The 22,307-nt window shown below is 15.9% G+C and overlaps 7 protein-coding genes across 7 annotated transcripts; 6 read left to right on the plus strand and 1 right to left on the minus strand.

Annotated features, from left to right (window-relative positions):
* Positions 1-496: 496 nt before the first annotated feature.
* On the plus strand, positions 497-2,168 carry PGAL8A_00459100 (conserved Plasmodium protein, unknown function; the record flags this gene model as incomplete). The annotated part of the gene is made up of 3 exons (XM_028673353.1): positions 497-527; positions 783-1,130; positions 1,318-2,168. The coding sequence occupies 3 exons, from the start codon at positions 497-499 to the stop codon at positions 2,166-2,168; spliced, it is 1,230 nt and encodes a 409-aa protein (XP_028529814.1).
* Positions 2,169-3,675: 1,507 nt separating this feature from the next.
* Positions 3,676-9,274, minus strand: PGAL8A_00459200 (conserved Plasmodium protein, unknown function; the record flags this gene model as incomplete). Its single annotated transcript, XM_028673354.1, is given in 2 exon segments — positions 3,676-5,626; positions 5,628-9,274. Coding segments are annotated over 2 exon segments (5,598 nt in total).
* A 2,022-nt stretch (positions 9,275-11,296) lies between these two features.
* On the plus strand, positions 11,297-13,106 carry PGAL8A_00459300 (rRNA processing WD-repeat protein, putative; the record flags this gene model as incomplete). The annotated part of the gene is made up of 3 exons (XM_028673356.1): positions 11,297-11,469; positions 11,629-12,745; positions 12,987-13,106. The coding sequence occupies 3 exons, from the start codon at positions 11,297-11,299 to the stop codon at positions 13,104-13,106; spliced, it is 1,410 nt and encodes a 469-aa protein (XP_028529816.1).
* Positions 13,107-14,219: 1,113 nt separating this feature from the next.
* On the plus strand, positions 14,220-15,203 carry PGAL8A_00459400 (conserved protein, unknown function; the record flags this gene model as incomplete). Its single annotated transcript, XM_028673357.1, has 2 exons — positions 14,220-14,265; positions 14,617-15,203. 2 exons carry the CDS (start codon positions 14,220-14,222, stop codon positions 15,201-15,203), a joined length of 633 nt encoding a protein of 210 aa, XP_028529817.1.
* Positions 15,204-16,439: 1,236 nt separating this feature from the next.
* On the plus strand, positions 16,440-16,741 carry HUB1 (ubiquitin-like modifier HUB1, putative; the record flags this gene model as incomplete). The annotated part of the gene is made up of 2 exons (XM_028673358.1): positions 16,440-16,545; positions 16,626-16,741. The coding sequence occupies 2 exons, from the start codon at positions 16,440-16,442 to the stop codon at positions 16,739-16,741; spliced, it is 222 nt and encodes a 73-aa protein (XP_028529818.1).
* Positions 16,742-18,109: 1,368 nt separating this feature from the next.
* PGAL8A_00459600 (conserved Plasmodium protein, unknown function) lies at positions 18,110-19,990 on the plus strand (the record flags this gene model as incomplete). Its single annotated transcript, XM_028673359.1, has 1 exon — positions 18,110-19,990. One exon carries the CDS (start codon positions 18,110-18,112, stop codon positions 19,988-19,990), a length of 1,881 nt encoding a protein of 626 aa, XP_028529819.1.
* Positions 19,991-21,286: 1,296 nt separating this feature from the next.
* On the plus strand, positions 21,287-21,968 carry PGAL8A_00459700 (COPI associated protein, putative; the record flags this gene model as incomplete). The annotated part of the gene is made up of 2 exons (XM_028673360.1): positions 21,287-21,347; positions 21,565-21,968. The coding sequence occupies 2 exons, from the start codon at positions 21,287-21,289 to the stop codon at positions 21,966-21,968; spliced, it is 465 nt and encodes a 154-aa protein (XP_028529820.1).
* Between the last annotated feature and the right edge of the window lie 339 nt (positions 21,969-22,307).

Below are 22,307 nucleotides of genomic sequence, written 5' to 3' on the forward strand. Positions count from 1 at the left end.
TTTTTTTTTTTTTTTTTTTTTTTTTTTTTTTTTTTTTTTTTTTTTAAAATGAATATCTTATGGATGCTTATAAATATTATTTTTTAATTTATTTATAAAATTTTCTTAATGTGTTTATAAAATTGGAAATTATTTTAAAAATTTTGAAAAATGGCAATTCAAATTATTAACTTAGTATTTATGATATAAAAATTTTTTTTTTTTGTAATTTTCTTATTTTATATTTTTTTGCAAAGTAAAAAGGAAAATAATTTTAATTACATTTTTGTTAGTATTATATATTATACACACATTCCTTTTTATCTCTAAAAATAGAAACATTAAGAATAAAAAAATAAAATTAATACATACGTTTTTTTAAAAATTCATATATATACATATGTATATTTAGAATAATTTTAAAAAGCTAAAAAACATAAAAAAAAAAAAAAAAAAAAAAGTAAATATAAAAATTTAAATAATATAAATTGCATCAGTAAATAGAATCTAATTAAATATGATAAAGGAAAATGGTATCATCTTTTTAGGTATTAAAAAAAAAAAATAAAATAAAATAAAATAATATTAGTAATTATTAATTTTTTTAAGAAACTAAAAAAGTATGTTTTTATAGTATTTTAAAAATATGTAAATTATTATTTAAATTTGTATATTTTCATTATAGTTTTATTATTTTTTTATATTGTTTATATTTTATATACATTTATCTACCATATATATATTGTATGAAAAAAAAAAAAATGGTTAATTTTATTTTATTTTTTTTTTTTTTCTTTTTATAGGAACGGGAGGATCGTCTTCTACACCTAAATTATCTCATGTTTTCAAAAATTCTAAAAAGATATTGAATAAAAATAAAAATAGTTTGTCTAAATTAGAATTGAAAAAAGAAGATTATGAAAATATTGATAAATTTGTCGATGAGTTAGCATCAAAAAGTTTAGATTGTATTGATGAATTAAATAATTTATATTTAAAAAAATTATATTCCGATTATCCTAATATGGAATGTTATACTTGTTTCGATGCATTAAATAATGACTCTAAAAATAAAAGAAACAATATTTCTCTTTTATTAAAATCAAATAATTCTTATGTTCTTATTGATGTAGGGAAAACTTTTAGAGATAGTATTTTACTAAATAGAGATAAGATAAATTTTTATGTAAGAAAAATATAAAATTAAATTTTTTATATATAAAGTAAATATTGAAAAGATTTAATAAAAAAATAAACAAATCATAATAATTTCTACTTCATAGTATAAAAATATTTCCTTTTTTTTTTTTTTTTTTTTTTTTTAGCATTTTAATTTAGATATGGTGTTAATAAGTCATAGTCATACAGATGCATTGAATGGGATAGATGATTTGAGAGATTTACAAGATTTTAATAAAACAATGTATGATGATTTATATTATTATACTCCAAAAAAAATTATTGATATATATTTAAATGAAGTAACTTATGAACGACTTTTAAGTGGTTATGCATATTTAGCTCAGAAGAGATCAGAAAACATATTTTATTCAAAAATTCCTGCTCTTAATATTTTTATTTTAAAAGATGAAAAATATAACAAAATTATGCGTAATGATAATGTGTTGAGCGAATTAAAAGAAGAATCAGATAAATTAGAAAATAATATACCAATTGAGAAGGATATAGATAGAATTGATGAAAAAAAAATAAACAAAGATGATGATAATACATCTGTAAATATACACACTTATGACTTAAAAGATGAATATGGTTTCATTTATTCAAAATTTGATAATGATAAAATTATAAGATTTATTCCATTTGAACATGGAAAAAATTATATATGTGTGGGTTATATTATAGGAAAAGATAAAAAGTTAGTTTATATTTCTGATTGTTCCAATTTGTCTTCATATATACTAAATTATATAAAAAATTTTGAGCCTATTGAAATTTTAATTATAGATGCACTCTTTTATACGAGAAAGCATTATTCTCATTTCTCTTTGCATCAAAGTATAAAAATTGCTTTATTAATTAAACCAAAAAAAGTTTATTTTGTAGGGATGTCATGTGCGATTGAACACAATATAACCAATTTATTTCTTCAAAAATTGTCAAAAAAATATCCAGATACTTCTTTTTCATTAGCTCATGATGGGCTTTTTATTCCTTTTGATTTTTAAGAGTAGAAAAAAGAGAATATACAGAAAAATGAAATTTTATTAAATTTCATTCTTTATTTAACTATATTTATCCTTTTTTTACGTAATTTTAATGAAATATTACTATATATTAAAATATATATATATTTATATATATTAGAACATTAATTTTTTCATATTTTAAGAATATATTTTTACGATTTTTTTTTGATAAAAAATTAACACTTTGTAATTTGTAAAGAAAAATATGGTTAATTTATAACAATAATGTATTTTTTTTTTTTTTTTTTATTTTTGTAATATTTCTACAAATTTTGTAAATCTCTTATAAAGAAAAGTTTATTATTTTTTTTGTTTATAGTTTTAATTAATATAATTTTTATTCTTTATTGTTTTTTAAGGTGTTGTAAATATTTTAAATAGGATAAAAACAAAAAAAAAAAATAAACTAAAAAAAAGAAAAAAAATTAAATTTATATGTATATAAAAATATAATTTATTATTATTTTTTAATTACAACAGAATGTGAATATCAATAAAAATAAAAAAGAGTTAATACGTATTTTTTTCATATTAATAATAATGGTTATGTAAAATATATAACACATTTTTAAATTTTAAAATTAATATATTAATATATATATATACATATATATATATATATATATTTTAAATTTATTTTTGAATACACTTTTATTATAATCACAAAAAAAAAAAATTTACATTTATATTTATGTATATATATAGGTATATTTAAAACGTTTTCTTTTTATACTTAAAATGGAAAAGTTAATATATTTAAAAATAAATAGTATGAATCATTATATTATTAATAAGAATAAACAATTTATTTTATTTTTTTTAAGAAAGAAAAAATTATTTTTATATTTCCTGTTATTATAATATATAAAGGGCACACAAATTATGATAATTATTAATAAAGCAAAAATTATTAATAAAAAATTTAATAAAGAATATTATTAGACATTAATATATATAAGTATATATATTTAAATCTATTGATTTTTTTACAAAATTTTTTTTCCTATGTTTATATGTTGTATAATAAATTAATTTGATAAATTTTTTTTTCAATTTATTTAATTATATATTTAATCTAAAACATTTTTAAAAATATTTCTAATAATTTTGATATATATAATATATTTTATTTAAAAGATTTTTTTTTTTTTTTTTTTTTTTTTGGTTTAGTTTTCATTTTGTGATAATACTTTTGAAAAATTATTGTAAACAAATAAAAAGATATCATTCTTTCATCATGTATGATTTTAAATATTTTAAAAAAGTTACAACTTGAATTTATTATTGAAAACATTTTGAAAAAAAAAAAAAAAAAAAAACAAGATTGTGTATATAATTGAAGTTCTTAAAATATTAAGTTTTGAATTAATGTCTTGTTATAAGCTATTTTTTAAAAATTTAAAGTTCCGATAAATTTAAAATTATATATATATATATATATGTATATTTATTTATTAGAGCAAATTTTATCTAAAAAAAAAAAAAATTAAGAAAGTTCTTCAAATAAAAATGGTAAATCATTCAAAGATGATATTTTTACTGACATATTAAAATTTTCATTAACAATATCACAAAGAATTTTTTCATTTTCTAATGTATATTTAGTTAAAGTAACTGAAATTTCTGATAATGTTTTAGAATTTTTTATATCATTTACGTAGTTGGACATATGGATATATCTACTTTCCTCCGATGATATTTGAACATTTTGGTTTTCTAATAAGCTCTTTTCTTCTCTATTATTTTCTGAACTTAATTCTAATTTTATTTTTTTCTGCATATTATTTTCATTTTCATTTTCTAAATTAACAGGTAAGATAATTTCATTATCACATGTATTAATATTACAATTGTGTTTTCTTTTTTTTAATATTTCACTATTGTTGTTCCATGAACTTTCATTTATTTGATTATTGAAAATAAAATTATTTTTATCTATAGATTTATAAATGTCAGAAATAAAATCAGATTCATTATCTATTTCATTCTTCATCTTTAATAAAATTTCACTCCTTTCTGATTCATCTAACATATTATTATTATTTGAATTATTTAAATTTTTACATGTAATATCTTCAGAAATTAAATTTACTTTATTAATATCTGACTCATTTATATTATTTTCATTTAAATCTTTTTCATGCATAATATTTGTGTTACTAAAAACAACATTATCATTTTTATTATAATTTTCTATATTTGTTTCATTATTTTCCATTTTATTTTTCTCTGAAATATTTATATCACCGTTGTTAAGTGATGGAAAAATAGATAAATTGTTAGAATTCTCATTATTTTTTATATGTTGATTATTTGTATAAATGACTCCTTCTTGATTTAAAATTTGAGTGTTATTATTATTACTATTTTTACTTGGAATATGATTTATTATATTCATGTTGCTTAAATTTTTTAATGAAAAAATATTGTTTTTATTATTTTCATTTGTATAAAATGTATTTCTGAATGATTCACTACATTCGGATGAAACAAAAGGTTTAATTTGTTTTAATAAAACTCTTTTGTTTTTACTTTTTTGTACTTTGTTTTTTGTTTTAAAATATTCTCTTCTTTGCATAATTTTTTGCACATGATCAGGAATCTTTTCATTAATATCATTATCTTCATTACTTGAAACTTCTTTTGATGTTTCATTTATTAATTTTAATTTTTCAACAGAACTTAACATATTTATATTTATTCCTCCACTTTCTAAAAAATTTACACTTTTTGATAAATTACTACTAATTCCGTTATCTATTTCAATTTTACTATTATTGATATTACTATTTGTTTCATTACAAAATTTATGAATGATTTTATTATTTTCATTATTTTTTGTTTCATTATAGGAATCAATATTTTTCATAATTTTTTTATTCAAATTTTCAATCAATGATTTTAATTCATTATTTGTTTCAATTGAATTGTTCGAGTTTTTTATTTTATCTAAAAAAATTTGATTTGCTACAGATAAAGTATCATAGTTTTCAATACAATTAATATTTTCGTCTATATAGTTATTTACATTTTCAATAGTTGATGGAACATATTTATTTATATAGCTTATATTTTTATTTATACAATTTATATTTTTATAAATTTGATTGAATTTTTCAAAATCTTCTTTTCTTTCAAAATTTTCAGAACTTACATTCAACAAATTATCACTGGAATTTCCATGAAAAATATCAAAAATGTCATTATTTATTTTTTTTTTTTTGAATTCATTAAAAATACTATTCATATTTTCATCTATTTTATTCTCATTTTCTTCATTTAATAGACTTATATTTTTATTTTCTTCATTTGATATATTTATATTTTTATTTTCTTCATTTAATAAACTTATATTTTTGCTTTCTTCATTTAATAGACTTATATTTTTATTTTCTTCATTTGATATATTTATATTTTTATTTTCTTCATTTAATANTATTTATATTTTTATTTTCTTCATTTAATTTATTTATATTTTTATTTTCTTCATTTAATTTATTTATATTTTTATTTTCTTCATTTAATTTATTTATATTTTTATTTTCTTCATTTAATTTATTTATATTTTTATTTTCTTCATTTAATTTATTTATATTTTTATTTTCTTCATTTAATTTATTTATATTTTTATTTTCTTCATTTAATTTATTTAAATTTTCATTTTCTTCATTTAATTTATTTATATTTTTATTTTCTTCATTTGGTATAAGGATACATTCAATATTTTCGGATGACTTATTAAATGAGAGATTAGTTACATTAGAGTTTATTTTACTTTCATTATTTTTGTTAATATTAGTATATTCATAACCTAAACTTAAATTACTTTTATTCTTATATTGATCAGATGGATTACTTTTTATATTAACTAAATTGTTATCAATCATTTCTTTTACATTAATGTTATTTATTTTATTATTTCCATCATTGATATTATTTAATATTTTATCTTCTTTATTTAAATGTGCTTGAGAATCTTCATTATTTAACTTATTTAAATTAATAAATATGGTAGAATTAGACTTAAATTCGTTTTCATCATTTACAACATTATTAATATTAATGTTTTTATTAGTATTATTTCTATTATCATTAATATTATTTAAGTTTTTACTAATAATATTTATATTAATATTATTATTTATATTTTTGTCAATATTATTTATGTTATCACTAATATTTTTATCTATATTTTTATTAATACCATTTATATTATCGTTTGAATTATTAATTACACTATTATTAATACTTTTATTATCATTACTACTGCTATTGAAATTTTTATTAATATTTCCAGTATTATTGTTATTATCGATGTTTTCATTAATATTATTTATATTACTATTAAAAGAATCATTTATTTTTTTATTCATATTAAGACATATATCTCTATTTGTGTTGCTACATTTTGTTAGTTGATGGGTATTACTTGTTTCAATATCATTTAATAAATTATTTTTCTTATTTATATTTAAAATTTCTTTTAAATTAAAGTCTGTTAAATTTTGATTGTTATTTAAAGAACATAATTTTGTATCTTCATTTTTTAAAAGGTTTTTATTTTGATCTGAAAAAATTGGTGTGTTTAAATTATTTAAGTAATTTGCTGTTTTATTAGGAATATAATTAGAATCGATATTTTCATTTTTTTTGTTTAAATCATTATTTTCATATATATTATTTTGTAAATTGTTTATAGTACTATTTGATAAATTAATCTTTAAATCATTTTTATTAATATTGGTAGTATCTTTAATAGGATTATTGTGATTAATATGATTATCTGAAACATTTTCAGAAAATTTAGAATTATTTATACTATTATTAACAAATTCATTGTTGCTATCATTTTTGATCACTGTATTAGCGTTACTGATATTATCTAAATTTGTTTTTTCAATAGTAGGTTTAGGAGTTATATTTTCTTGTTTATTTTTTTTTAAAAAATCATTTCTCAAATTTTTTATATTTGACAATGCGTTTTTAAATTTCAGAACTCTTGAATTTAAATCATTATTAAAATCATTAGAATTTTCTTTTCTTATTTCATTATATTTCAAAGAACTATTTATATTTTTGTTAAAGAAATTTTTATTAAAAAAACTGTTTTCACAATTATTAGATACTTTCAATAAATTGATATTTTTAATATTGGAATCATTGCTTTCATTATTTATCACATTTATTTTGTTTGTATAACTATCATTTATTAATTCATTATTAGTGTTTATTATATTTTCACTAAAATTTGACATTTTTTTGTTTGTATTATTAAAAATACCATTTCTATTGTTTAAATTATTACCAAAATTATTAAAATTTTTATTGTTATTATTCATACTATTAAAAAATTTTCTATTATTATTTGTATTATTAAAAATATTATTAGAATTATTTACATAATTAAAAATGTTGCTACTATTACCTGTTTCATTAAAAAGTTTGTTACTATCATTTGTGTTATTAAAAACGTTGTTACTATCATTTGTGTTATTAAAAACGTTGTTACTATCATTTGTGTTATTAAAAACGTTGTTATTATTATTATTATTATTATTAATATTATTATTATTAATATTATTATTATTAATATTATTATTATTAATATTATTATTATTATTTGTATTATTATTTGTATTATTATTTGTATTATTATTTGTATTATTATTTGTATTATTAAATATATTACTTTTGTTGTTTGTATTCATAAATATTGTACTGCTGTTCATATTATTACTTTCATCTTTTGAATTAATTAAAATATCACTTGAACTTTTTAAATTATTATTTATTTCGTTTTTATTAATTAAATTATTTAAATTTGTATTATTTGTACTATTAAAGTTATTTGTATTATTTAAAATGTTTGAATTATTTATATTATTAAACTTATTGCTTATTTGGTTAATAGCTTTATCATTATCATTTATTGAATTATTGGAATTTAAAAGAGAATTAGATGATTTCATCAAATTAACATTTAAGTTATTATTTAAATTATTTGTTTTATTTGTTTCATTAAAATTAAATTTATTTATTTTAGTGATGTCACTTAAAATAAAACCATCTGAAATTGGAATGTTTTGTTTTTTTTCCTCAGTTATTATAGATTGATTATTACTTATATTATTACTTATCACATTTTTAATTACGGTTTCATCATTTTGAACGTTTAGTTTTTTTATATTATCTGAAAAAATAGTGATATTATTTTTCACTTCTTTACTAACATAAGTATTTAAAGTATTATTAATATCATTTTTATCTATAAAATTATTTATACAGTTTTCATTTGAAGTGTTCCGAGAAAACGGAAAGGTACTGCTAAGAGTTTTTTCTTTCAATAAATTTTCATTTTGATTTAAGTTATGTGTGAAATAATTTTTAAAAGTATCAATATTTAGAGATTGAGAATTTCTTAAGATTTCAATATTTAATGATTGTGAATTTTTTATAACATCAATACTTAATGATTCAGAATTTTCAACAATCTCATCATTTAACAAATGATTATTTTCAACAACTTCATTACTAATTGTTATATTATTTTTAATAACTTCACTATTATTCTGATTCTTTTCAACATTATTATCACTTTTACTTCTTTGAACTGAATCTGAAATATTTTTATCATTTTTAACTTCATTTAGGCTTAGTTGTTTCACATTTATTGTATCATTAGTATTATTCTGATTATTTTTTTCTAATTCTAATTTTTTCTTTTCATTTTTTCTTCTCATTACTTCTTCAAAAGATAAAGGAGTATCAAATAAATCTACTTCGTTTGTTAATTTAAGTGTTCCACCTTTTTGTTTAAATGGAAAATTCATACTTTTGGATTGTTGAAATTGATATCTGTTTTTAATATGTGGTCCTTTTTTATTTGCAAAAAAACTATCAAAAAATTTTTTGCCTGTTTTATTAAATCTTACATCTTTACTTTCAAAAGATCTAACATTTTTTACATCATGAGAAAAAATTTCTTCATTTTTTTTAACTTCATCTGATTTTTGAGCTTTGGCTGTTTTCATTTTTTCTTTTAATAATTGAAGTTGTTTCATTTTAGATTCATCAAACCCATCCATTTCGAAAAAAATATACTTTTTTATATATTTTTTTACAAATAAAATATCTGTAATTTTTTAATAATACTTTTCAATGTTTATATGTACTTGAATTAATTTTTTATTATTAGGTGTAATATATATTATTCTCCTTTAATAATATATTTTCTTTGTTTTCAGTTCTCTTATTTTGTTCATATAATATTTATATATTTAGTTCCCTTTTTTTTTTTTTTTTTTTTTTTTTTTTTTTTTTTTTTTTTTTTTTTTTTTTTTTCGTATATTTGCAATTTTATTTATTTATTTTTGTCATTTCTAAAAAAATTCATGATTTTTTTTTTTTTTCTGTAAATGTAATTTTGTTCTTTTTTCTCTTTAAATAATAAAATAATTCCATATATATATATATATATATATATTTTTATTTTATTTTTATTTTATTTTTTTTTATTTTATTCTTTATTTTTATCTATAGATATAGAATATGGAATATTTTTTGTTTTTACTTTTTATTTTATATATAACGAAAAGAACAAAAAAAAAAAAAAAAACTATTAAATAAAACAGTAATGCTTAAATAATAGGAAGGTTATATATTTATAAATACATTTTCACTTATAAATTTTCTTAAAATATTATTTATAATTATGTAATATATATATATGATTTATAATTTTTTATGCTTTAATAAGATAAACAATTTTTCACTTTTTTTTAATTTTTTCATATATTTTAACAAATTTCATTAAATGAAAAAAAAAAAAAAAAAAAAAATATATTGATTACACATATAAAAAATATTATGTGCAGTGATTAAAAATAAAATTTAAAAAATAAAAAAAAAAAAAAAAAGAAATCCTATGTACAAATAAGTTCATATACATTCATTAAACAAAAAAAAAAAAAAAAAAAAGATACAAATGAAAAGGAAGAATTATAAAAAAAATAAAAAATTTACTCTAAAAGTATATTGTATTTAATAAAATGATAAATATATACTAATTAAATTTGTCATAAATATGATCTTATAAAACACTACCATAGAAAACATAAATTTATGTATTAAATAGTATTTTAATTTTTCAGATATTGTAATAATATAAAAGAAAAACAAAATTTACAGAATTAAGAAAACATTTATTTTTTATACATCACAATATATATATATATCATTTACATAATTACAAACATTAACGAATTCAAATGAAAAAAAATCAATATATATTTCTTTATATCAAAAAAAAAAAAAAAAAAAAAAAAAGTTAAAAGATATAATATTAAAAATTGTTCTTTATTATTTTTCTTTAATTTTCAAATTATTTCATTAAAATAATATTATAAAAAATATTTTTTAAAAATGTAAAATATGTAGTTTTGAAGAAGAATATTCATCAGAAATAAGGATTGTTAATAGTAAATATTACATGTATTTATTATGTAGTTTTTTTTTTTTTTTTTTATGAATATAAGAAGAAAAGAAATTTTAAAGGAAGTTATAGAATAAAAAAGATTAAATATGTAATTATTGATGTTTCTTTTGTAAAACTATAAAACAAATTATTTTTTGCAAATAAAAATTCCATGTAATTTTTTAATATAATACTTTAAAAAAACAACAAAAATCACTTTTATTCTTTACGTAAATTATAATTTGCTAAGAAAACTTTATAGGGGAAAAAAACATAAAAAAAGTCATAAGAACTATTCATTTTGTATTTCATAAACGACATAAAATGCAAAAAAAAAAAAAAAAAATTTTAGTAAATAAAAATAATAATTTATAATTTTATCTTAATAATAAAAAAAAAAAAAATTTTTATAAAATTGGCTATTTTCAACATCAAATATTTGATAAAAAATTTCTCTAAATTTAAAAATATGAAAAATTTAAAGTTGGCATTTAATTCTTTGTAATTTTGTCATTTATATATAACGAAAAAAAAATAAAAAGCAGTTATCTTTTTGATATATATTAAAAACACTTCACGAAATAATTACATATGCTTACACTTATTCATTCATTTATTTATTTTTTATTTTGAAATGATTAATAAAAAGTTAAATATAAGGAAAAAAAAAAATATAAGTAATGTTGATATAAAAGAAAAAAAGAAAGTGAAAATAAAAGAAGTTAAGATAAATGATATAGTGAGTTGTATAGCATGTTTATCTAAAGACAAAAAAATATTAAATAAAAATAAAGAGGATATTTTAAGGTATTTATAAGAATTATATGTACATATGTATATAAATATATATATTTTTCTTATAGTAAAAATATAGTATATATATATATATATATATATATTATCATTTATTTATTTTATTTATATAATTAATTTTTTTTTTTTATTTTTATTTTCTAATATATATAGTAATGTATCTGAAGAATCAGATTCATCTTCCTGCAAAAATGATATAAAAAAAAAAAAGAAGAAAAAATGTGAAAATGTAAGCTTTGATAAATATGATACATTAGATAATATATTTAATGATGAAAAGAAAAGTAAAAAAATAATTTTTGAAGATTCAATTATATCTAATGATAAAAAATATATATATGAAGATGAATTAAATATAAGTAAAAATGACGCTTTAATTTTAAATGGGAAGATATATAAAGATGTAGGAACATTAGAAATTCATCTTTTCAATTATAATGATGATATATTTAATATTTATGATGATGTTATAATTGATAATTATCCGTTATGTTTAGAAATAATAAATAACTGCTATTATCAAAATAAGAACATCGTAGCTATAGGTACATTAAATTCAGATATAGGATTATGGGATATAAATAATATTGATACTTTAGAACCATTAAGTTATTTAGGAAATAGTCATGAAGATATAAAAAAGGAAGAAAAAAAGAAAAAAATGCAGAAGAAAGAAAAAAAAGAAAAAAAAAAAAATTATGAAAATAATTTACGTGGTCATACTGATTGTGTAACCTGCTTAAACTCTTCCACTTTAATAAATAATTTATTATGTAGTGGATCAAAAGATTCCACAGTAAAATTATGGGATTTAAGTAATCTTTCTCCTTTACACACTTTTACTTTTCACAAAAAAAAAATTAATAATGTTGCTTTTCATACAAAAGAAAAAAATATTTTATTTTCAACATCCTCTGATAAAACATTAAAAATTTATGATATAAGAAAAAATACATTTGGTTTAAATATTAATTTAACAAGTACACCTGAATCTACTATATGGAGTAAATACGAGGAACATGTTATATTTTTATCAGATGTTAATGGCTATATTAACAAAATAGACATTAGAAATATTAAATCTTCTAATATGATTGAAAATAGTATATTAAAATTCAAAGCATTTGATAAATCGTGTGTTTCACTTTTAAGTACATATTACAAAGATTTAACTTTAGCTGGTTCAGAAGATGGTATTATTAAAGCTTATGATTTTAGTAAAGTTAGCGAAAACGAACCATTTTGTGTTTTTACAAAAAATATTAAAAAGGTATAAATTTAAAAAAAAAAAATAAAATATTAAGGAAAATTTTAAAAAAAAATTTATAATTCATTAATTTTCACTGTTATTTAAATTGTTTAAATTTTATAAACATATATAAATATTTGTATTTTATATACGAGTGATAGTTATTTTTGAATATTTCCATTCTTATATTTATACTTTATTCCTACTTTAAGATTTTTTTTTTTTTTTTCTTATTAATTTATTTTATTTTCATTTTTTGTAGAATTTATTTTATATGAAAGATAATGAGGATTGGCCCAATGTAATATTTTTGGGAAGTGATAAATTATATGATTGGGATTTAAAATCATGTGAAGAAATATATAAACATTTCAATTTATGAAAAGATGAAAAAGTTTCCTTTTTTTTTTTTTTTTTTTTTTTTAGTTGTTGTTGTATTAATTAATGTTATATAAATATATTTTTTTTATTTTTAATTTTATATATAAAAAAATCTTTCAAAAATTATGTTTCAGAATTTTATAGTTATTCTTGTGAATCTTTTTATATTTCATAATTCAGACATTACAACTATTTTAATTATTTTTTTTTAATTAATTTCTATTGAATTATAATTTTGATTCCTTTTTTTAAATAATATATTTATATATGTTTTACATTTACATAATTAAATATAAAGATATCTTTTTATATATATAAATATATATATATATATATATATATATATATATATATATATATATATATATATATATATAATGCTTAATTTCGGTTGTATCCTATATAAAATATTTATAACAATATATTTTTTTTTATATGTATTTATACTATTATTATGACAATATTTATTATATTTAATATAAATTATGTATTTAAAATAAAATAAAAAAAGAAAAAAATGTGTAAACATTTAAATATATATATTAAATGAATTACTTGAAGAATAAAAGCAAAAATAAATTTTTAACACAGGATATGTTTCAACGTAGTAAAAAAAAAAAAAAAAAAAAAAAAAAAAAAGAAAATATGAAAAAAATACAAAGTGTATATCTTTATGAAAATGTATTTAAATATAATTAAACTTTATTATGACATAATTAATTATAAATTAAAATTAAATAAAATTAAATGTATTATTTTATGAATTAAAAAAAAGAAAAAAAAATTATACATAATAATAATGCAGGTGCAAAAGAAAAAAAAAAAAAAAAAAAAATCGAAAAATTTAAAATGAATTGTGAATATTAAATATATAAATATTATTTTCTTCTTTTATTTAAAAAAAAAAAAAATAAATAAAATAATAATATGATATAAAAAAACTATTTTAAAATTTTTTCTTTTTCTCCTTTTTTTCATTATTTTAAACCGTTAACTGTTTGAAGTTAACTTTTTTTTTTTGGTTTAAAACATATAATTTAAATTTTTAATATATTATTAATAGTAAAAAATTAAACAACGTTTTAAGTATTAATTAAAAAAATAAAAAAAAAAGATGGGATGTACATTTAGTAATTTAAGATGTGTGACTAACTTTACAGGTTTCAATTAAAAAAAAAAATATGAAAAAAAAAGAATTCATAATAATAAAATATTAAAAAATAATTTATTACAATATACTTTGTATGCTATATAATTTAATACATATATATATTCAAGTTGAAAAATAGTGAAGCTATAATGAATTTACTTTTTTTTTTTAAGTATATAATTTAATAATATTTTTTACATTGTGATAATTTCATTAAAATTTTGTTTTAAAAAAAAAAGAAAAAAAAAAAATTTACAGTTAAAATTTGAATAATTAAAATGTATGGATAATATCAAAAAAAAAAAAAAATAAAAAAGATAAAAATGTTATTGATGTATAATTTTTTTTTTTTTTTTCATAGGCTTATCAAGTTTAATAATTTCACTCTTCCCAAATTTAATTATTAAAAATCCTGAAATACTTAGACCTTTATTAAATGTAAGTTGGGGTTATTTATTCGGATCAACATTTTGGTTGTGTTTTTTTTCAGAAGTTGGTGTACTAAGAGGATTAAAAGATATAAAAAGTCTTCCATTACCTGAAAACGCAGAAGATGCTAAAAGACTTTTAGAAGAACATAAAGGAATGGAATCAGATTTTAATAGAAGAAGTGTTGATTTTCAATATTTTTTTAGCTTATCTACCCTTTTTTCAGGTATATTGTTATTATCTACTGTTAGACTTGCTACACATAATATACAATTAAGAATTAGCTCATCAGTTGTTGCAATATCATGTTTATTAAATAGCTTATATTTTTATAATAAAATATACAAATTAAAACAAACGAAAGTAAATTTATATAATGAATTAATTGAAAACCCCAAAAGTGATACAGCAATGGCAGCATTAAAAAAAAATAAAAAAGAATTTCATATATATCATGGATTATCTATTTTATCTTTATATTTATCATTTTTTGGTTTAACACCTTATATTTTTACATAAGATAATTTAAATTTCTTATTTAAGTTGGATAGTTTTGATCATTCTTAAAACACAAATATATGATATGATGTGTAACGTTGTAGTTTATATATTAAGGATAAAAAAATAAATAAATAATCATATAAATAAAAAAATAATTATTTATTCATTTTTATATATATGCATATTTAAAAATAATATGTTAAAAAAAAATTATATATAAAAAAAAAACAATGAAAAATATATAAAAAAAAAAAAAAAAAAAAAAAAAAAAAATAAAAAAAAAAAAAAAAAAAAAAAAAAAAAAAAGATATAAATACAATAATATATAAATAAAATATGTTTTATATATATATATATATATATATAGTAATTATTTTTATTGAAATATATAATAAATTAATATTTTTAAAAACGAAAAATTTTAATTAGACGTTTACTTTTCATATTTTTTTTAAATTATAAAGAGTAATTTTTCTTATTGTTAGATTTTCATATAATTTTATACATTTTATCAATTGAATTCTTGATAAAACTAATAAACAAATGAACTATATTTACAAAATATATTATTATTATCTAAGTAAAATTGTAGACATTATATACAGATTTTACATTCATTTTATATATAAATAAAAGTGCTTTATTTTTACTATTACAGGTTATGGTAGTAAAAGGTAAAAGAGCACTTGAAAAAAAAAAAAAAAAAAAAAAAAAAAAAAAAATTTATTCTTAAATAATTATTCAAAAAAAGGTTAATAAAAAACATAATAGAAATTCTTTAATATCTAAAGAATTTTTTTTTTATAAAAATAATAAAACAATAAAAATTATTAATCATGTGATTTTTTACCTTACGATTTTTTCACCATTTCAACAGTATATTATAAATGAAAAAAAAAAAAAAAAAAAAATTAATAGTTTAAAAACATAAATAATAAGTTTATTTTTTTAATAAATAAATGTAATAGTAAAACTTCATATTATTTATTATAATTTACACAAAATTTTTTGTTTTTTTTAAGAAAAGTTGAATTTTTGAAGAAAAAATAGAAGATTTAAGAAATAAAAATATAAATTAAGGAAAAAAAAAAAAAAAAAAAAAGTCAAAACTACTTTTATTGTAAAATAGTGAGAAAAATAAAATTGTGCAAAATAGAAAGTATAGGTATTTTTTATAAATACTAATATGAATATTAAAATATAAAATAAGAAAAAAAAGTGAATTTTTTTTTTTTAAAACAGAACAACAATAAAATGATAGAAGTAATATTAAATGATCGATTAGGAAAAAAAATAAGAGTTAAATGTAATCCAGATGATACCATAGGAGACTTAAAAAAACTTGTTGCCGCTCAAACAGGTTAGTTTTTATTTAAAGTATATATATATAAATGTATCTACATAATTATACATTATTTATTTTTTTTTTATAATAAATAGGTACAAGAGCTGATAAAATAAGAATTCAAAAATGGTACATTATTTATAAAGATCACATTACTTTACAAGATTATGAAATTAAAGATGGTATGAGTTTAGAATTATATTATAATTGAGTAAAAAAAAAAAATGAATATAAAACATTATATATATGAATGACGCTATTATTTATGTCTGAAAATATTATTTCAAAAAAAAAAAGTAATACTTAAAGAATTATTTTAATATAAATATAGGAAAATAAAAAACATATATATACATGTAATCATCATAAAATTGTTAAAAATCTATGCTTTTGCAAAAGAACACAAAATTCTTTTAAAAAAATATAAGATTGCATATAGACCTTTTTCATATACTACCATTTTAATTAATATTTTTATCATTTTTTTATAGTATTATTACACAATTTTAAGTTTATAATTATGTATTTTTTTTGAATATTACAATTTATTTAAGTTTTTTCGAATTTTTTTTTTTTTTTTTTGTTTTTATTTTTTATTTTATAACAATAAAGTTTTTTTCTCTTTTGAGTTGTTATATTAGAAATTTCAAAATTTTTTAAATCCTTTTAAATTTATTATTGAATTTAAAATACAAAAATAAAGATGATAAAAATAAAGAAATTTTAATTTTAAAAATGATAATAAAAAAAAAAAAAAATATAATATTTTTTATTTAATTTCTTTATATTTATTTTATATTTTGTATTTACTTTTGTATCAATTTTTTTCTGTCACAAATATTTTTATTTTTTGTTTTATTTATTTTTTTTTTTTTTATTTTTTTTTAATTTATTTTACTTTTATTTAAAATGTATTTTTCAATTTTTAATTTTTTAATAAATTTTTATTTTTTCATAAAAAATTAGAATAATATATTTTCGTGTTGTATATATAGTTTTGATAAAAAATGACGTTCTAATAAAAAAAAAAAAAAAAAAAAAAAAAATTTTAACCATAATTTTTGCTTTAATTACATTTCATATTTATTTTTTACTTATTGAATATATTNTTTAATAAATTTTTATTTTTTCATAAAAAATTAGAATAATATATTTTCGTGTTGTATATATAGTTTTGATAAAAAATGACGTTCTAATAAAAAAAAAAAAAAAAAAAAAAAAAATTTTAACCATAATTTTTGCTTTAATTACATTTCATATTTATTTTTTACTTATTGAATATATTGATTTGCTAATAAAACTATATATATATACAGTAAAATAATGTTAACTCTTTTTGTTATATTTTATAAATAAAACATCTAAAAAAGAGTATAACAATTTAGTAAACATGTTTTAATTATATAGAACTTAAATCCTTTTTATTTTTTTTAATTTTATGCATTTGAAATTAAAGATTTTTAACAATTTTCTTTAATTATACACTCATTTCAAGCATTTTTTTATTTTTAGAAAGTACATTTTTTTTTAATTTAATTTTATTATATACATAATTACATTAGAAGAAAATAAATTTAAAATGAATAAAAGCATATATAAATTATTAGAAGTAGGTGTATTAACAGGTGGCTTTTTTTTTATTTGGTATTTAACAAGTGAAAAAAGATTAAAAAAAAAAAAAAAAATTGTAAAAGAAAATATTTTATTGATATTAAGGCATTTATGCTTAGAAATATATAAAATATTAAATGACACTTCAAAAACTAGTAGAAATGTTTATGATATGCTGAAAAATCAGCCCAATGCAAGTATAGAATTAAGTAAATTAGAAGAAGTGTTATTAAATAATGGGTATAAAAAAAAAATTGAAGATGCTGAAAAAGAGGTTTTAAATAAATTTAATTTAACTGTAGAAGATTTTTATGAAGAATTAAAAAGTTATGAAAAAGATGATGATATTCAGAAATCTATTAATTCAATAAAAAAGATGTATAATGAATCATTACTAGGATTACAGCCAAAATTACCTTCAATTGATGCTAATATTTCAGAAGATGTTATTATTAATTTAACTAGTATGATTTATAAAGAAAAGAGAAAAGTATATAAATCAGAAATAAATTTAATGATTAAAAAGAATGAAAATTTAAATGTAGATACATTGGCAAATGCAGAGTTTTTTGAAAAGTTACAAAAGTCAACTGAACACGTAGAAGAAAAAGTCATTAATGAAAATAAGAATCTTATACCAAACTTATTTACATTTAAATATCTTGTAAATTATTATTCTAATGATGAAAGTTTTTTACAAAAAAAAAAATATTTAGAATCAAAACACGGAGAGAAAATGATTAAAATATTAAAAATTAAAAAAAATAAAAAAAAAAAAAAAACTACCAAAGATAGTAGTAATAACAGTTTAAGAAGTACACCTAGCTTTACATCTTTAGCGGATAATCAAAATTCAGATAAAAGTGTTACTACTAATCAAATTAATGTAAATAAATTAGAAAATGAGGAAACCTTAAATAAAAGTAATGAACTTAAACATAACATTGAACAGAAAGTGAGCAATCTAGATAAAATAGAAAATGAGAAAGATGTAAACGAAATAGAGAATAAGAAAATTTTAAATGAAGAAAAATATGAAAACGAAGAAAATAATAGTGAAAACTTAATAGATATGGAATCAAATACAGTTAATAATGAGGGTATACATGAAAATACAACTGACAATGAAAGCATAATTAAAAATAAAAAAGATGAAAACGATAATGTATTTGAGAGTGAGAGTTTATATGAGAAAAAGGAAAATGAAGATTTAGATGAAAATAAAAATATAAATGAAAAAAAAGAGGAAGTTGAAAAAGAAAACATAACTCAGAAAAAAGATGATAAAGTTAAAAGTGAAAGTACAATTGAAAACAAAAAAGATGAAGATGTAGCTGAAATTGAAATTGTAAAAGAAAAAAATGAAGATATAGTTGAAAATGAATATCTAATGGAAAAAGAAGATGAAGATATAATTGAAAATGAAAGTATAAATGAATATAAAAAAAATGAAAATTCAGACAAGGATGAAAATAAAATAATTAAAAATGTAATTTATGATATAAATGAAAATTATAATAGTATAAACAAAACTAAAAATGATAAAATTTTGAGTGAAGATGATAAAAATAAAAATTGTATATATGATGAAGAAAAGGAATTTGGTAAAAATGACTACGAATTGGAAAATGAGCAAAATAAAATTAAGAAAAATTCTGAAATACAAGAAGATATAGAAATAGAAAATTCGTTAGAACATCCATGTGATAAAGAAGAATTACAAGAAAATTATATGTCATCTAATAAAGGAAAACAAAAAAATGAGAATTCAAATCAAAATAATTTAGAAAATAAAAGAGACATACCAGCAAAAAGTCATGCAAAAAAAAAGAAATGGAAAAAGAAATAAAAAGATAAAATTTTTTGCATAATTTAATAATTTGTTTAAGAAAAAAGTAAATTATTATATTTTTACATATATTTATGTATTTTACTCATTTTTATAAAAAAATAAACTGTTTTAAAGAATAATAATTTTTATACCTTTAATGTGTAACTATGTACATTTATATATATTTGTGAAATATCTATAAAATATATATTTTTTTAAAATTATTTAATGCATGTATTAATAATACTTATGTGCACTTTTTTTTTTTTTTTTTTTTTTTTTTTTACCAAATATCTTTAATAGTTTTCCTTTTAATTTTTTAAAAATTAAAAATAACTCTTTTTAATTTAAAAATATAAAGAAAAAGTATGTAACAACAAATTTTTGCTTATATTCAATAATAAAAAGAAAAAAAAAAAGAAGCTTTGTATAAAAATAGGATTGTTTTCTATAGTAGGTTAAGTATCATCTGCATAAATCTTGTGATTCTATTTTTTATTTATTTTTGTTACACAACATGCATTTATTTTTTATAAATTAATAAAGCAATTTTGTGCAAAAAATAATGAAATATCCTTGTATATTTAAAAAAGTAGTTTACAAGTATTATTATTTTACATTTTAAAAAAGAAAAATCTAAATAAAAATATATAATTTATAATTACTATATGCGAAAAACAATTTTTTAGAAAATATCTTAAACCAAAAAAAGAAAAAAATTATAATTTTTAAACTTCAATTTTTTTTTTGAAAAAAAGACAAATGTATGACAAAAAAAATTTAAGGTATTTAAAAAGTTCACAGAAAAAGAAAATTAATATATTTTATTATAAATACTTTAAAAATTATTAATATTTAAAAAAGTCTGAATTAACATTTTTTTAATTATATATTTATTTAATTTTTTTTTTTTTTTTTTTCAAATAAAAATATTTAACATGCAAATTTTAAATGAAGTTATAGAAAAAATAAAAAATTTATATAAAATTTAAAAATTTAGCTTTCTATTGAACTTCAAAAAAAAAATTGTTGAATAAAAAAATTATTTAATATATATATATATATATATAAATATATATAAAATCATTTATAAAAAAATGAAAATTTTATTGTACAAATTTTTATAAAAATTATTACTTTAAGATTTAAGTACACTTTGAGATTCAGAATATTTTTATAAACAATTTAAACTTTTTTAATAATAAAAAAAATAAATAAAAATTTTTGGAGATAATAATTCAAAAGAAAATACACTTTTTATTTTTAAATTAAAATATTTACTTTTAATTTTTTTTTTTTTTATTTGTCGAAAATATGGTGATTCCATTTAACAATTTACCAAACATTAGTTTAAGATTTTTATCTGTTACTGCAGGTACTTTTTTTTTTCAAGTTTTTTATATTCATTGATCTTTTTATTCTTATCGATTAGTGTTACATTAAAGTCTATTTTATTAAAATGTAATTTGTTTATACAACTTTTTATGCTTAATATTTTATATCATTTTTTTTTTTTTTTTTTTTTTTTTTTTTTCTGTACAAAACATGTAAAATTTTGCTATATTTTTTGAAAAATTATATTTTTTGTTCAGGAATTTTGATGATTACAGCGGGAATATTAAATATTTTTAATTTATTTCAGATAGTCATAAATATATACATAATATGTTCAGGGATTTTGTTAATTTTATGTGATATAAAAACTTTTCGTTTTTATAGATTTATCGAATTTTTATTTACAGTAGTTGGTAGATGTCTTTTTATTCTCATAATAGGATCGATTATAATTAATAATTCATTCCTTAATATATTGATTGGCTTAATAATAATTATTATATCAGTTTTATATATGTTTCTAGGATATTATAATGGAATTCCTATTCCATTAATGGACAAAAATAATAATATTAATTCATTTTCAGAAAATAAAAATAACAGAATGAGTTCTTGTTCTGTAGAAACGACACATGAATTAAGTTTTGATGAAAAAAAGTAGAAATGAAATAATTTAGAAATGTTCTTATTTTTATTACTTTGTAAATTAAATATATTCTAATATATATATATATATACATGTATTTTTTATCAAGTATTTTACAATTACTCCATTAAAACATTTTTTATATATTTCATAGTAAAATATTTGAAAACTTATTTTTATGTCATTCTAACTATTTCTTTTTTTTTTAGTATTTATATATTTATAAAGAAGCATTTGCATATATATATATATATGTGCAAATATATATATATATATATATTCCTGTTTTTGACATAAAAATTATAAGTAATAGATTATCCATAATATTTAATCCTTTTTTTTTTTTTTTTTTTT

The sequence above is a fragment of the Plasmodium gallinaceum genome, assembly GCF_900005855.1.
Source record: "Plasmodium gallinaceum strain 8A genome assembly, contig: PGAL8A_v1_130, whole genome shotgun sequence".
Taxonomy (NCBI): Eukaryota; Apicomplexa; class Aconoidasida; order Haemosporida; family Plasmodiidae; genus Plasmodium; species Plasmodium gallinaceum.